Genomic DNA, 13,846 nt, shown 5'->3' on the forward strand with positions numbered 1-13,846 from the left:
CACGGTTCAATTCCCGTAACAACCTCCCCGAACAGGTGCCGGAATGTGGCGACTAGGGGATTTTCACAGTAACTTCATTGAAGCCTACTTGTGACAATAAGCGATTTTCATTTCATTTCATTTCATTCATCTGCTTAAAAGTTGTCAAATGACTATGAAAACATGACCTAACATTGTATAAAGCAAATCGAGTCAGCTCCTCAAATGATGGATCTAGTTTAAATGTGCGAGAATGAAACTGTGGGTAGAGCCACATCAAATTGTTCATAGTGGTAGATAATTAAACATCTAACTGGAGGATGTAGTAGAAGAGTCAGTAAGGGTTAGCCCGGGACTGAATATAGCACCATCCACCAGTGATGTAAGAAGGCACATGACCTAAAGCTTTGGCAGTGTAGAGCTAGGTAACAATATATAAAGGCATGTCATGGAGTCCTCTTCATACCTGAATCCTCTACTATAAATATGTACATAGTTCAAGAAAAGGACACCAGCAACAAATTCCTGCTCAGGAAACCCTCACTCAAGAAGCTGAAGAAACTCACCTGAAAAGCTCCAGAGACAGAAGATCCAGGCAACAGAAAAAAAGACGTAAGTTAAGCTCAAGCTAAAGTTGCCACAGGATTCCTGTGAAAGCAGCTTCAACAAAGCAGAGCTAGCAGCCTGCAGGGTGAGATACAACCTTTTCAAAGTTCCAGGGGAGCCACTCCTGTGAACTATTTCTTTATAAATCAATCAGGCAGGAAACTCAGTTGCATAGTTGTTGCTAGCCCAACCAATAACTCAGCAGCCCCTCCATGTGGCCCCTGGGTCCGGAGTACGACTAAAGAAAAATAAACATTGAACATGCAGAAACCCCCATTTAAATGAAAAGCCAAGTATCTTGCAAAATGTCCGGCCTCCCAGCCAGCAAGACTTGACCCGTGGCAGCACGCTGCCATTCAACAGACCCACAGTACACAACCTGGCCTGTGGCCATTTTGCAGCTTATTCCTCGTCTTCCTGGTATGTCGCCACCATTTTAAAAGTCACGCCAAAAGTTCAAAGCATGCAAAAATCTTCTCCTTGGCAATACCAATGGAGCCATTTTGGAATCTCTGATCTCTTAAAGGGGTACCCATATTTTTAAATGTTTTGACCATGGATCACAATTCTTCATTGCCACTCTTAATGTACCGTACCTATGGCCCAGACCAGAGGCGGATTTACAGTTAGTAGGGCCCTGTGCTCACCTTAATTTTATCACACCTCCCCGCGCCCCTCCCCCAACTTATCTTCCATCATCCCATTTCCTTTCACCCTCAGAAAATAGGACTGATGAAGACTTCAACCCTGATTTTGGCCTCCAACCTCCAACTTTTTCTCAAATTTTCCATATTGCCTATGCTTTCCGGTTTATTTAGTACAAAATATTCTATCATACCCAGTGAAACATATTTGTACAAAAGGCAATGTCTTTAGGGTAAGTTTATTCCCTTACTTCCTAGAGAATCAGAAATATCTTGTAGTTCTGTTGTCATTTCAGAGTCCATTTGTTCAACATTTGCAGACAATGTGGTATCTCGAGAAATCAGCAAGTCATCAGATAATTTGCCCGTACCTTTGGATAAATGTGCACTGTTCAATACTTTGAGCTTTTTAAAATAAAATGACAAACTTTCTTTTTGCTTTACTTCATCCTCTTGCTTCGCCTTCATTTTTCTGTGTTTTTGGCTACTAGATTGATAGTGTCACTTCATATTGTGAAAGAAACTGATCTTAATTTTAGGCAGCTAATAAAGTCTCTGAAAGAGCAGGCAATTGCACAGTCAATCCAACCCTTTAATGAGGTTCTAGCTCTGCTAAAATGGGATTCATCTTTTAATACTGAAGCTGTAGATTCCATGATTCTGTGATTCTGATCATGGATTTCAAACAACACTCACTTGACTCTCCCCCCGCTCATTCCCCCCTCACAAACTCTCCATCCCCACATCCCCCTCACATACCCTCCTGCAACCCCTCACAAACTCACCCTCCCCCTGAAACTCCCTCACACACTGGTCCTCCCCCCACAGCCTCACACTCTTCCCCCCCCCACCCCACATCCTCATACAGTCTCCCCCCATATCTCATAATCTCCCATTCTCACCTCACTCACCTGAGGTCCTTGAGGCAGCCTGTCTCACCCATGCCATGTCCTTGTGGCCGCCTGCCTTTCCTTCACCTCAATGCATTGTGTGCTTGCAGCTGGCCTCTGGGGGGGGGGGGGTCCACTCTGTGGGTCCAGGTGGGTTCCCAGTTGAGTTCTATAGGAAGTTTGGGTTGGAGCTGAGGCCTCTACTGGTGGCGATGTATAATGAGTCGATGGTGAGGGGGAAGCTTCTCCCCACGCTGTCTCAGGCTTCGATAGCGCTCATTGTAAAGAAGGACAAGGACTCAGAGCAGTGTGGATCGTACCGCCTGATCTCACTGTTGAATGTAAAGCTGTTATCGAAGATGCTGGCGATGCGGATAGAGGGTTGTGTGCTGAGGGTGATAGGCAAGGACCAGACGGGGTTTGTGAAGGGGCGGCAGTTGCCGGTGAATGTGCGGAGGTTGCTCAATGTTATAATGGTTCCCTCAGATGACAGAGAAGCGGTTGTTGGCCACCCCAGTCATCTCCAGGACCCGCTCCTCGACGGAGGTGAGAATTCTTATGTCCGGCACCCCACCGCCGGTCTAGGCCCTCTCCCATCGGTTGTGGGAGAGCTTTTCCTGAGGAGACGCAGAGAGGGCATTGTTAGCCACATGCGTGGTTCAGTGGTGGGAGAGGGCGTTGTGGTGATGTGCATCACTGTAAATACATGTAAGCTAGACAGACACTAGAGGGAGCACCAGAAACATCACACACACACACACTCAACCAATAGATAAGTTAGATAGGAGGCGACCAATGGACATTCACGATACACAAGGAGGTGACACGACCACAGGGGGGCATTACATCAACCCATACATAAAGGACACCACACACATGATCCGCCCTTTTGGCCAGTGGAGACAGTCAGTGAGGAGAGGCACAGGGTCAGTTAGGTAGCTATAATAGGATTAGCAGTAGTGTCGAACTCAAGTTATAAAAGTGTACATAGTGTAAATAAATGAGTTGAAGTTATTTACATGTCTCGACCTTCCTTGACAAATGCAACACAAGGAAGCCGCTTATGTTACAAAGGAAATATAACAAAACAGGCGTGTGCGGGTGGGGTTGGGGAGGAGGGGGAAGGGAGGGCTGGGGGTCACTAGGAGAGTTGGGGGGATGGATGCTCCCTTGAGTGGGGCTGTGTACTCACTCGTGCTGCCCGGTGTAAGTCGTTAACCTTCTTCCTGCACTGCTGGCCGGTCCTCTTGGTCATACTGTTGGGACTTACGGCTGCGGCCACCTCAGCCCAGGCAGCACTGGCTGCCTTGTGGCTCACACTCTGGGATGCCCGGGGGAACAGGACATCCTTCCTGGTCTCCACTGCATCCAGGAGTTTCCTCAGGTCAGCGTCCTTGAATCGTGGGGCTGGTCTCATTGGCGGCATTATTGCAAGTTGGCTGGGGCTGGCTGGGCAAGTGGAGTTTAAATGCTGTTCGACCTTGTTAGCGGGGGGGGGGGGGGGGGGGGCGGGGGGGGGGGGGGGGGGGGCTAGCGAGCATGGTCCTGGCGAATCAGCTGGTGAGGTGTTCTTTGCGTCGAGAAGACCGTGAGGCCTCTTTAAGTGGACCAATTAACGTTGACTTGCATTGCCGGCTTCGCTGGGCTGAGCGCCGGGAAGCTCGCGGTAATTCACACTCGCTACCACACTTGGAAATTTTTCAGGAGAATCCTGCCCAATGTTCTCCCACCGGAGTTGAATTGCACTAGTTATACCACCCCCTTGCGGTCGTGAAGCAAGACGCAATTCAGTGTTCCACGTTCCACGCCATGCATAAATTTGCGTGGGCGTGGAATACGAAGAGATTCTCTTCGGGGATCCCGTTATCAGGCCGCCATCTTTAGCAGCAGCACCCCCCCCCCCCCCCCCCCCCCAACTGCAACTTGTCTCCAACCCCCCGCACTGACAATCGGACCTGGATCCCCCCTCACCCGCACCACAAATCTGCCCGACACCCCCCAGCGCATGGCAGCCCCCCACCCCCAGAATGCCGTGATACCTCCTCCACCCCCAAGTATGGGGGCGACCCACCCCCATACATTATGACACATTAATTATGGAATTCGGATATCAGTTGCTACTGATCTGCAGAAGAACAGACCTAATGGAAAAATAGTATTTCATAATCCTGGAGAGATATAAAAATATTCTGCATATCTTCTAAATTAGACCTTAAAATCTAGTAGATACAGTTCTTTCCATTGTCTTATAGAAATTATACATGAAGTTAAGTAACATGAGATAGTACCTGTCGACTGTTACTGGATCACTTGTAAGAACTAAAATGTCTAAAGATTCCATAGACTGCTTTTCTTTATTGCAGGTCTGAACCAGACTCAGTAGCATGCTGAGTTTGAGCATGTTGTAAGTTCCTGGAGGAACAATCTGTGCAGCAAAAACGTCAGCCAGAATGGCTGTGAATCTCCAGGGTGAAGACGCTGTGATAGACAGTAGATATTTGAAGTTTTCACTGATGAAAGACGGATCTTTACAAGAACAATAATTATTTTTATTACTTAAGCAGATTCAACAATTTGTGTTTATACTGATTTCAAGCACAGTTTGAAACTGCTCAAGTTAGTTTAATCTTTTATGCTGTATTAATAGTGTGCTTTTGTCACTACTATAGTATACAATTGGGCAATATATCAATGCTGTATGTTCAATACAAAACCAAATATATATATTTACAGGCTGGTGATGAGATCAACTGGCGAGATTGTGTCATATTAGTAAGCAGTAAGGATACAGGACAACTACTGCTGGTGCTAACCAAAGTTCAAAGGTTTGAAAGTTAGAAACAAAACTGTTCAGTTCTCTTAAATCTTTACTAGTACCAATAACAATGGCTCACTGAGTTTATCCAGTGAGTAGTTGAGGCACACACACCAAGGAGATCCAAAGTTCAATCCCTAGCCAGTTACATGTTAGCCGATCTTAGTTGAACCACTGGTACAGATACAGTTGGGACTGTAATTGAAATGCTACAACTGGCTTCAGTGCCTCAATTGAGGATCAGAGATTTGGGCCGGGATTCTCCCACAATTGGCGGGATGGCCTGACGCCGGCATGCCAAGAGCGGCGCGAACCACTCTGGCGTTGGGCCGCCCAGAAGTTGCGGAATCCTCAGCACTTCTGGGGACTAGGCCGGCGCCGGCAGGGTTGGTGCTGCGCCAACCGGTGCCAAAGGGCTGGCGCAGGTTGGCGCAGGCGCAGAACCGCCGGTGTGTTCCTGTGCATGCGCGGGGGGGGGGTTCTTCTCCGTGCCGGCCGTGGCGGAGCCTTACAGAGGCCGGTGCGGAGTGAAAGAGTGACCCCATGACACAGGCCCGCCTGCAGACCGGTGGGCCCCGATCGTGGGCCAGACCACCGTGGGGGCCCCCTGGAGCCGGATCCCCCCGTGCCACCCCGAGGACTCCGCTCGCCGCCCTCCAAGCCAGGCCCCGTCGGGATGGACCATGTCCATTTCACGCCGGCAGGACTGGCCAGAAATGCGCGGCCGCTTGGTCCATCGGGGCCCGGGGAATTGCCGGGGGGGGGCCGCTGCCAATGCCCGCCGACCAGCGCGGCGTGATCCCTGCCCGAAAATCGGCGCCGGAGAATTCGGCAGCCGCCGTCGGATCGGCGGGGCAGGATTCACGCCGCCCACCGGCGATTTTCCGTTTGTCTCATGGAAGTACATGTATGGAGAAGTTAGACTGAAGACTAATTAGTATCGGCTGTAATATGTCCCATGCTCAAAAAGCCAACTGATTCCCTTCCTGTAAGGGTTCAAACAAGAATAATAATGGTCAAGGCAGTGGAAGCTACCTGGTGCCCTTAAAATGGAAGGGAGAAAATTGGTAATGAAAAGGTCAGAGGCAGGTGTATTTGTTTTGAGTATAACTGTATTCACCTCTGCCTTCCTCAAACTGACAACTGATGAAGACAGTAAAATCCAGTTCCCATTAGCACTTGTGCTATAAACAAGAGTTGCTAATTGCATAACGTACATTTTTGCAAGAGTTAAAGTGAAAACTTGCAATATCTTCAGATCATCAGGAACATGTCACTGCACTCTAAACATGAATATTTAATAATATTAAAAGGGGATTCTGAAAGTATTGCTTGGCTTTCATCCCTTTCAATGAAGAGCATTGAGATCTTAGGCTCTTCACAAACTATCAACTGAACTCAAAAGATTTGTATATACTACATTCAGCTATTTTATAATTTAAAGTTACTGATCTCAGATAGGATTCTTCCTAAGTATCACAAATTAACATTGATCTTACCATTTGAAAACCAGGGCCGTAGGCTGTTTGCTTCCATACATAATTGTAGCTGTGAACCACTGTATATATGAGTTGGAATTCCTATTACATAGTATCTATCACCCATCTTCATACTGCCCGTAAGCTCATCTTAAAAAGAATAAGTATTTCAAATTTCCAACTGTCATGAGAATGTCACTTTAAAAAATGTTTGTCTTCTCAAGTGGCTGGAAACCCACTTTAGATACTTGGGGGTGCAGGGCACCACGGTAGCACAGTGGTGAGCACTTTTGCTTCACAGCGCCAGGGACCCGGGTTCGATTCCCGGCCTGGGGCATTAGGAATTCTCCTTCAGTGTACCCGAACAGGCAGCGTAGTATGGTGACTAGTGTGGCGTAGTGTGGGGATTTTCACAGTAACTTCATTGCAGCGTTAATGTAAGCCTACTTGTGAGACTACTGAAGATTATTATTATTTTTATTGGATTGGGGTGGGCTCCGAAGGTATAATTTTACTAGTTTGGTGGGGATGGTAAAAGCTGATTTGGCAAGGTGGGTCGGGTGCAGGCAATTAAAATGAATGTTTTACTATGGTGGGCTGTAGTGTGAGGTTCTGCAAAGGGTGAATGCTCAACCTCGTACGCGAGGTTGGGACTGACACAATTGAAGGTTGTGTATAGGGCGCACCTCACAAAATCAAAGATGAGCCGGCTGTTTGAGGGGGTGGAGGATGTTTGTGAGCGATGTGGGAGGGGCCCCGCAAACCATATTCATATGTTTTGGTCGAAGCTGGAAAGGTATTTAGCACTATCTTGGAAGTTTTGCATATGAATGTGGAGCCTGGTCCCCTAGAAGCCATTTTCAGGGTGTTGGATTGCCCAAGTTGCAGGTGGGTGCGGAGGGAGACGTTTTAGCCTTCACCTCTCAGCTTCTCCACCCTGTGCCTCGGCGTGGTGGGGGGACCTGCTGGGGTTTTTGACCCTGGAGTAGGTGGTTTGAGCTGAGGGGCGGGGGGGGGGGGAAAGATGGGTTCTACAATTCTTCGGCTTTGTTTATTATGCAGTTTCGGGAGTTGGTTGCCGTTGAATGCTAAGGAGGGGAGGGGCGGTTGTTTTCGTATTTTACTCTACGAGTCTATGTTTTAGGTTTTATATTGTTGGGGTTGTTTCGTCGTTGTTTTTTTTCTTTGTATGGTGAAAATGATGAAAATATGGTGAAAATAAATATTTTAAAATAAAGATGGCGGGGGCTGGCTCTCCTTCTCCCCTACCAAACACGCTGCTGACGGCGAACGACATTGGCTGCATAGTGACGATGGCAGCAGAATTTAAAAATTCTTTTGATGAAGCTCTGGCCCCCATGAAGGTAAAATTAGAAAAAATAAATAAAATTGTTGCAGCGCATGGTGCCACGGTGAAAGGTATTGAAACAGCCCTGTCAGACCATGTACTTAAAGGCCGACTTGACCTCAGTAATCAAGACCAACAAAAATCTGAGGGTTTAAATAAACGAGCTGGAGAACCGGTCATGAAGACAAAATGTCCGCATTGTGGGTTTACCCGAGGGGATAGAGAGAAACACCCCGATTGATTACTTTATTAGTATTATAAAATGGTATGTGAGGGTATGTTAGTGCCCCGCCACCGAGCAAGACACAGCTCATCACTCTTTGCGACCGAGGCCTCGAGCTAGGGAACCACCCATGTAGTTATCATCAGGTTCCACAACTTTAAAAAGAAAGAGCAGGTCCTTCGTTGGGCCAGGGAACATCAGGAGATAAAGTGAGGGGGGCCACTCAATCCGATTCTACCAGGATGTGAGTGCGGACTTGGCAAAGAGAAGAGTTGCCTTTAACCGTGTGAAGTCCATCCTATATCAAAAAGGATTTAGGTTTGGTATGATCTAACCAGCCCTCCTCCATGCGACAGTTGGGGGAAAGGATCGTGGGCAGAATTCTCAGGTCCACCAGCCGTGTTTTCCTGGGCGACACATCCTCGCTGGCAGCGGAATTCTCCGTTCCCACCACTGCCAAGGGGATTTCCCATTGTGGCCACCCCATGCCATCAGGAAACAGGGGCGTTGGTGCTCAGCCGGCGCAACGGAGAATCCCGCCGGCGGAGAATCCAGCCCCATTTCTTTGATTCTCCTGAAGAAGCAAACTCCTTTAGTCAAAGACTTAATCTGAACTCTGTTTAATACTTCTTCCTGTTTGCTCTATTATGTACAACAATGTCCAGGCGTTTATATATTGATTATTTTTACTGATGTTGGGGTTTGTAGTTTTAGTTGGGTTTGACATGTGGTTTTTTTTAATGTAGCGTTTCAAATTAAATAAGTGTTGTCTTTTCCATATATAATTGAATGAAAAGCCTCCCAACTAATGATGCGGTTAGCTGATAGAAATGATAAGAGAGGGTTTGCTGCAGCTCCTCACAAACTGTTAATGAAGAGGAACTTAGACTGTACTTTTAATAGGGTCTTGTTAAGTAGGGCTTCGGGATAACTTATTGTTTGTTAATATTGATAAGGGGCATTGTTGGCATGGAGAGGGAAAGGTAGGGAAGGATGTTAATGTTGGTTGATTGATAGTGTCTATGAATCTTTACTTATCAGGTCATATGACTTGGCTTGGCTGCGATCTTGGGAGCGTCTGCGCACTTTCTATTTCCAAAATCCCTTGCTTGATGTTCCTCAGTGGATATGGCTGACACCGGTGTAGGGAGTAATGTGGGACCTCCACTTTGCTTAGTAACATGGAATGTTAGTGGTCAAAATGGCCACGTGAAGAGGGCTAGGACTTTTGTCCATCTTAAGAATCTAAACTCTGATGTTGTATTTTTACAGGAAATCCATCTGCGTGTAATGAACCAGTCAAGGCAGCACAGTGGTTAGCACTGTTGCTTCATGCGCCAGGGTCCAGGGTTCGATTCCCGTTGGACCACTGTCTGTGCCGAGTCTGCATGTTCTATGTCTGTGTGGGTTTCTTCCGGGTGCTCCGGTTTCCTTCCACAAGTCCTGAAAGACGTGCTGTTAGGTCAATTGGACATACTGAATTCTCCCTCTGTGTACCTGAACAGGCAGCAGAATGTGGCGACTAGGGGCATTGCAATGTTAATGTATGCCTACTTGTGACAATAAAGATTATTATTATTAACAATTTATCTAATTTTTTAAGGACTTGGACACCGTCAATTGTTAGGGGAGTTTAGTTTATAATGGGGTTGATATGTTTGAAACAATTATCAGGAAAAATGTATACATATAACTTTATGACTCTGTATTTCAATTTTTTGGTTTTTCGTTTGATGGTAATGTGGCTAATGTTTATGAAATGCAATAAATGTATTTATTTTAAAAAATAAGCCAGTTGTACAGCCAAACACGGGAACATACTAAATCTGCTTTACAAAACCTGTCACCTTTTTATTTCATTATATCTGTATCTATCAATAAACAGAAATAAGATATCAAAGGTTAAAGTTCTAGTCCACTAATTTGAGTGAAGTAGTATCATTTTACAAGACTACTCGACAAAAACAAACATTTACTTGTGACAGAGGAATTTATTAATTTTTGAGATTGCTAACTTTGAAATATTGTTTACCATTTCAATAAAACTGTAGAAGTAGAACTTCAGCCCAGGTTACAATAAAAAAGCAAACTTACCCCTTAAAAATACAGTGAAAGACTGGTATCTGGTATATGATCTGTTGACTTGATTTCCTTTAATAATACTGAGGGCAGCTGCATCAATCATTTCAACAAGCTGTTTGTCTTTTGAAAAAGTATAAACAAACCAAAATTAATATTTTAACAAATGTAGTTTGTTGTATTGCAGAATTTACAGGAACTATTATTTATGTGTTTTCAAGTCACCATTATTTAAGTTATAGTAATTTAATGGAAGCAATTAAGTACATGTTGACCTTGAATTGCAGATGCTCTCGACTGATATCAGGACTTAAAGGGTTAAATTCTGAGAACAAATTTGTACTCTCTTGAGTTTAGATGACAGAAGGTGATCTCATCAAGGTGTTCAAAATGATGAAAGGATTCTATAAGATGACTCCAGTATTTCCATTGGCTGGAGACTCAAGAACAAGACGGCATAATTTTCAAATGAGAACATTTAGAAGTGAAACAAGAAACATCTTTCTGCACAAAAGGTAGTGAAAACTGGAACTCACTGTCAGAAAAAGCAATGGATAATAGGTCAATTGGTATTGCAAAACTGATTTTGTTGAATTTTTAATTGGTAAGAACATCAGGGGATGTGCAGCAAAGGAGGGTAAATTGATCTGAACTACACATTATTCTAGAAACAATTGAACATCGTAAGAGGTTTGAGGATTGATTTGCCTATCCTTGGTTCTATTGTATGAACAGTGAAATATTTCAACTTCCAACTGAATACTGAAAGGCTTGCTTGAGACTTGCAATGTTTCACAAATGTAAGATGTTGAAGAGAGGACAATGTGCAATATCTAACATGCATTTACATTTTTGTATTTTTCATTTCTTCTCTCAGCTATGTGATACTTCATTAAAAAAAAAGTCAAACTTCCAAATTTTTATGCTTCATACTCTTTCTAAAGAACCCTGTAAAACTAAAAGGAAGCATATCTCTTACTTCATACAGTTTTTCCCAGAAGTGCAATTATGTAAGAATAATAATCCAGTCTATTGAAGCAACAACTTTTATTAATATTGACATAATAAGACATCTAAAGGTATTTCACAGGAACATTATAAAACAAAATATGACATCAAGTCATATAAGGAAATTCTTCACCTTGCGACGCCGCAAATGCGAACCACGATCAGGCAGAGAATCAGCCGTTCAGCCAAGATAGGTCCGCGCTCGGCGCCGATTCGGGCGGCATGCTCCGATTCCTCCCTGGTGGCACCGGCTGGGACATGTAAAACCGGCATTTGCATGCATTTAAATGTGATCTGTGCATTTGACCCAGTATACTCTGTGATGCTGCACCCCCTTAGGCGGAAGTCACGCGGGCACGATTTACTACCGGTATTTACAAACGGGAACTGGGTGCCATGACTGTTGAGGAGGAGGGAGAAGGTAAGCAAAGTTTCAAACACTGTTAAAAATTGTAGCGCTTTCTGGGGGGTGGCTACCAGGGCAGGTGGGGGGAGGTGGGCAAGTAGCGGGGAGTGACTTGGCGACAGCTCCGTGGATTCAGGGTGTCCCCATCGGGACCGTGCTGGCCTGGTTCAGGCTGCCATTGCTGTAGTATATTTTGTACAAATGGCCCCTGGCTGCTCACTATGATGACTGCTCACTGTGTCCTGGGGTTGTTTAGAGACCCTCTAGTCATTTGGGAGCCCACTGTTATAACCTGCCTGGATCCTATTGACTGGGGACAATTGGTTATCCTATGTTTATTGAGGAATATGAGCTTTCCCACTGGGGTGGAGTGGAGGGGAGGGTGATGCTGCAATCAGTGCAGCTGTATAAATAGAGCTGGCCAGTGTGGTACCGGCTAGGGAGGGAACCAGTAGTGAACTGCTGATACTGTATACATATTGTTGTAAATAAAGTTACTTTCTGTTGGACTCTACAAACTTGTGCTGGATTCTTCGTGGCCCTCACATTTCCCATCCAGGCCACACCTCTGGAAACCTCAGGCCCTAACTGAATCATTAACAGGATGGGCATGGCCAAGCTCAATCAGTGGCACACCAGTTGTTGGCACTCCTCAGTGCATGCATCAGAAGCACAGCCCCACTGCAGGGAAAGCAGGAGAATAGCCGAGCTCACCCCAAACAAAGAACACATGCATCATGGCCTTTGGCACCCACCCTGGCACATTGCCCCTCGCAGGACAAAGGCCTCACCAGTGACACTATTAGCTAGCCCACTCCGTAGGACCACCAGCTGTCTCCAAACCCTGCTTGCCCACCATGTCCCTGCTCCCATCCATCCTGTCTCTGGTCAGGTTGTCACAACTTGGACAAAGGGTCACCTAGACTCGCAACGTTAGCTCTTTTCTCTCCCTGCAGATGCTGCCAGACCTGCTGAGATTTTCCAGCATTTTCTCTTTGGTGTCACAACTTGTGTGTCACACTCAGGACCCTTTTCACACTGCAGCTACTCTTCCCTGCCTCACCCCCATCTGTAGGCCTTGCCCACAGACAAGCCTCGAAAGCATGGAGGCAATTGGTGGCCCGCTTCACCGCACAACCAGGTTCAACTCTGCTGGAGGGATAACACATGGCCCATCCAATGGGGATACCCACAGTATAACCCACTGGAGGAATCAGGACAGGGGTCGCAGAGGCTATCGCTGACACATGTTGTGACAGCCACCTGTTGACAGGGACAGGTGGTGAGGATAGAGGCTCCCCGCATCACAGGCCCGATGCCACTCACTGATGGGGACAGGGTGCTGTGTAGAATGCAACATATCGGGGGGAACGGCGGAGGTGTGGAGGGGGGAGTTTGGATGGAACATGTGGAGGGTGGAGATGAAATGCAACTCAGGGTCACCATGCAGTCTGTTAGATTTGGATGGGTACGGAAATACCCATCTTGCTAATATGTCTTCTCTTTTCTCCCCTACAGAGAATGAATATTGGAGTGCAACCAGCGATGTTTGCTATCTACCTGGCCACAGCTGCCGTTACAGATGCACGGAGGCTGACGGCACAGGGCCTGCTCGGGGAGGATCCTGCACAAGAGAAGCCTGCCCCAGAAGAGCAGGGGCCAGCCGGTGAGGTTCGAGTGCTGGCCGTCCAAAGGTCTGAGGTGGAAGTGCGAAGAAGATTTTTGGCCCAAAAAGCCACCCAAAACTCTCCCAAACCCAAACGGGGCGAACAACAACAAGGAGCCAGCGAGAGGGCAGAAGCGGTGGAAAGGCGCACGAGCAACAGGCGGACGGACAAGCGGACCCACGAGGTGAGGTGGAAGCCCTGGCGAACCAGGAGCAGGGACAAACGGCAACCCGAACGGCGGAACAGGAGCGAACAGCTACGTCTGCCCCCACAGCAGGTGATGGATGGAAGAGTTTCTTAAAAGAATAACTGGCCGCCATGAGGGAGGTGATTAAAATGGAGTTCCAGGTGGTGGTGAGGGAGGTGGTGACGGAATCCAGCGCATGATAGATGGCCTGGGGAAGAAGGTGGAAGCCCAGGAAAAGATGATCCTGGACCTGGAAAAGGCATCAACGGATCAGGGCGATACGATCGCGATTCTGGAGGCCGAGGTGAAGACGTCGGTAGCGGCCCAGGGGAACCTGAAGGGGAAGGTCGAGGACCAGGAAAACAGGTCCCGACGATAAAATGTCCGTATCGTGGGCTTGCCAGAGGGCATTGAGGGTAGGGATCCAATGGACTATATCGCCCAAATGCTGGACAACCTAGTCGGGAGGGGCAGTTTCCCAAACCCTCCAGAACTTGACAGGGCACACAGGTCACT

The 13,846-nt window shown here is 46.8% G+C and overlaps 1 protein-coding gene across 1 annotated transcript in view; it reads right to left on the reverse strand.

Annotated features, from left to right (window-relative positions):
• The window catches only part of mcmdc2 (minichromosome maintenance domain containing 2), a 204,277-nt gene that overhangs the window by 92,927 nt on the left and 97,504 nt on the right, over positions 1–13,846 (reverse strand). Inside the window, exons 6-8 of the mRNA XM_072467634.1 lie at positions 10,078–10,185; positions 6,445–6,562; positions 4,408–4,674 (exon numbers count right to left, since the gene is read on the reverse strand). Coding sequence (XP_072323735.1) covers positions 4,408–4,674; positions 6,445–6,562; positions 10,078–10,185 — 493 coding nt within the window. The remainder of the gene's footprint in view (positions 1–4,407; positions 4,675–6,444; positions 6,563–10,077; positions 10,186–13,846) is intronic.

The sequence above is a fragment of the Scyliorhinus torazame genome, chromosome 11, assembly GCF_047496885.1.
Source record: "Scyliorhinus torazame isolate Kashiwa2021f chromosome 11, sScyTor2.1, whole genome shotgun sequence".
NCBI classification, from domain to species: Eukaryota; Metazoa; Chordata; class Chondrichthyes; order Carcharhiniformes; family Scyliorhinidae; genus Scyliorhinus; species Scyliorhinus torazame.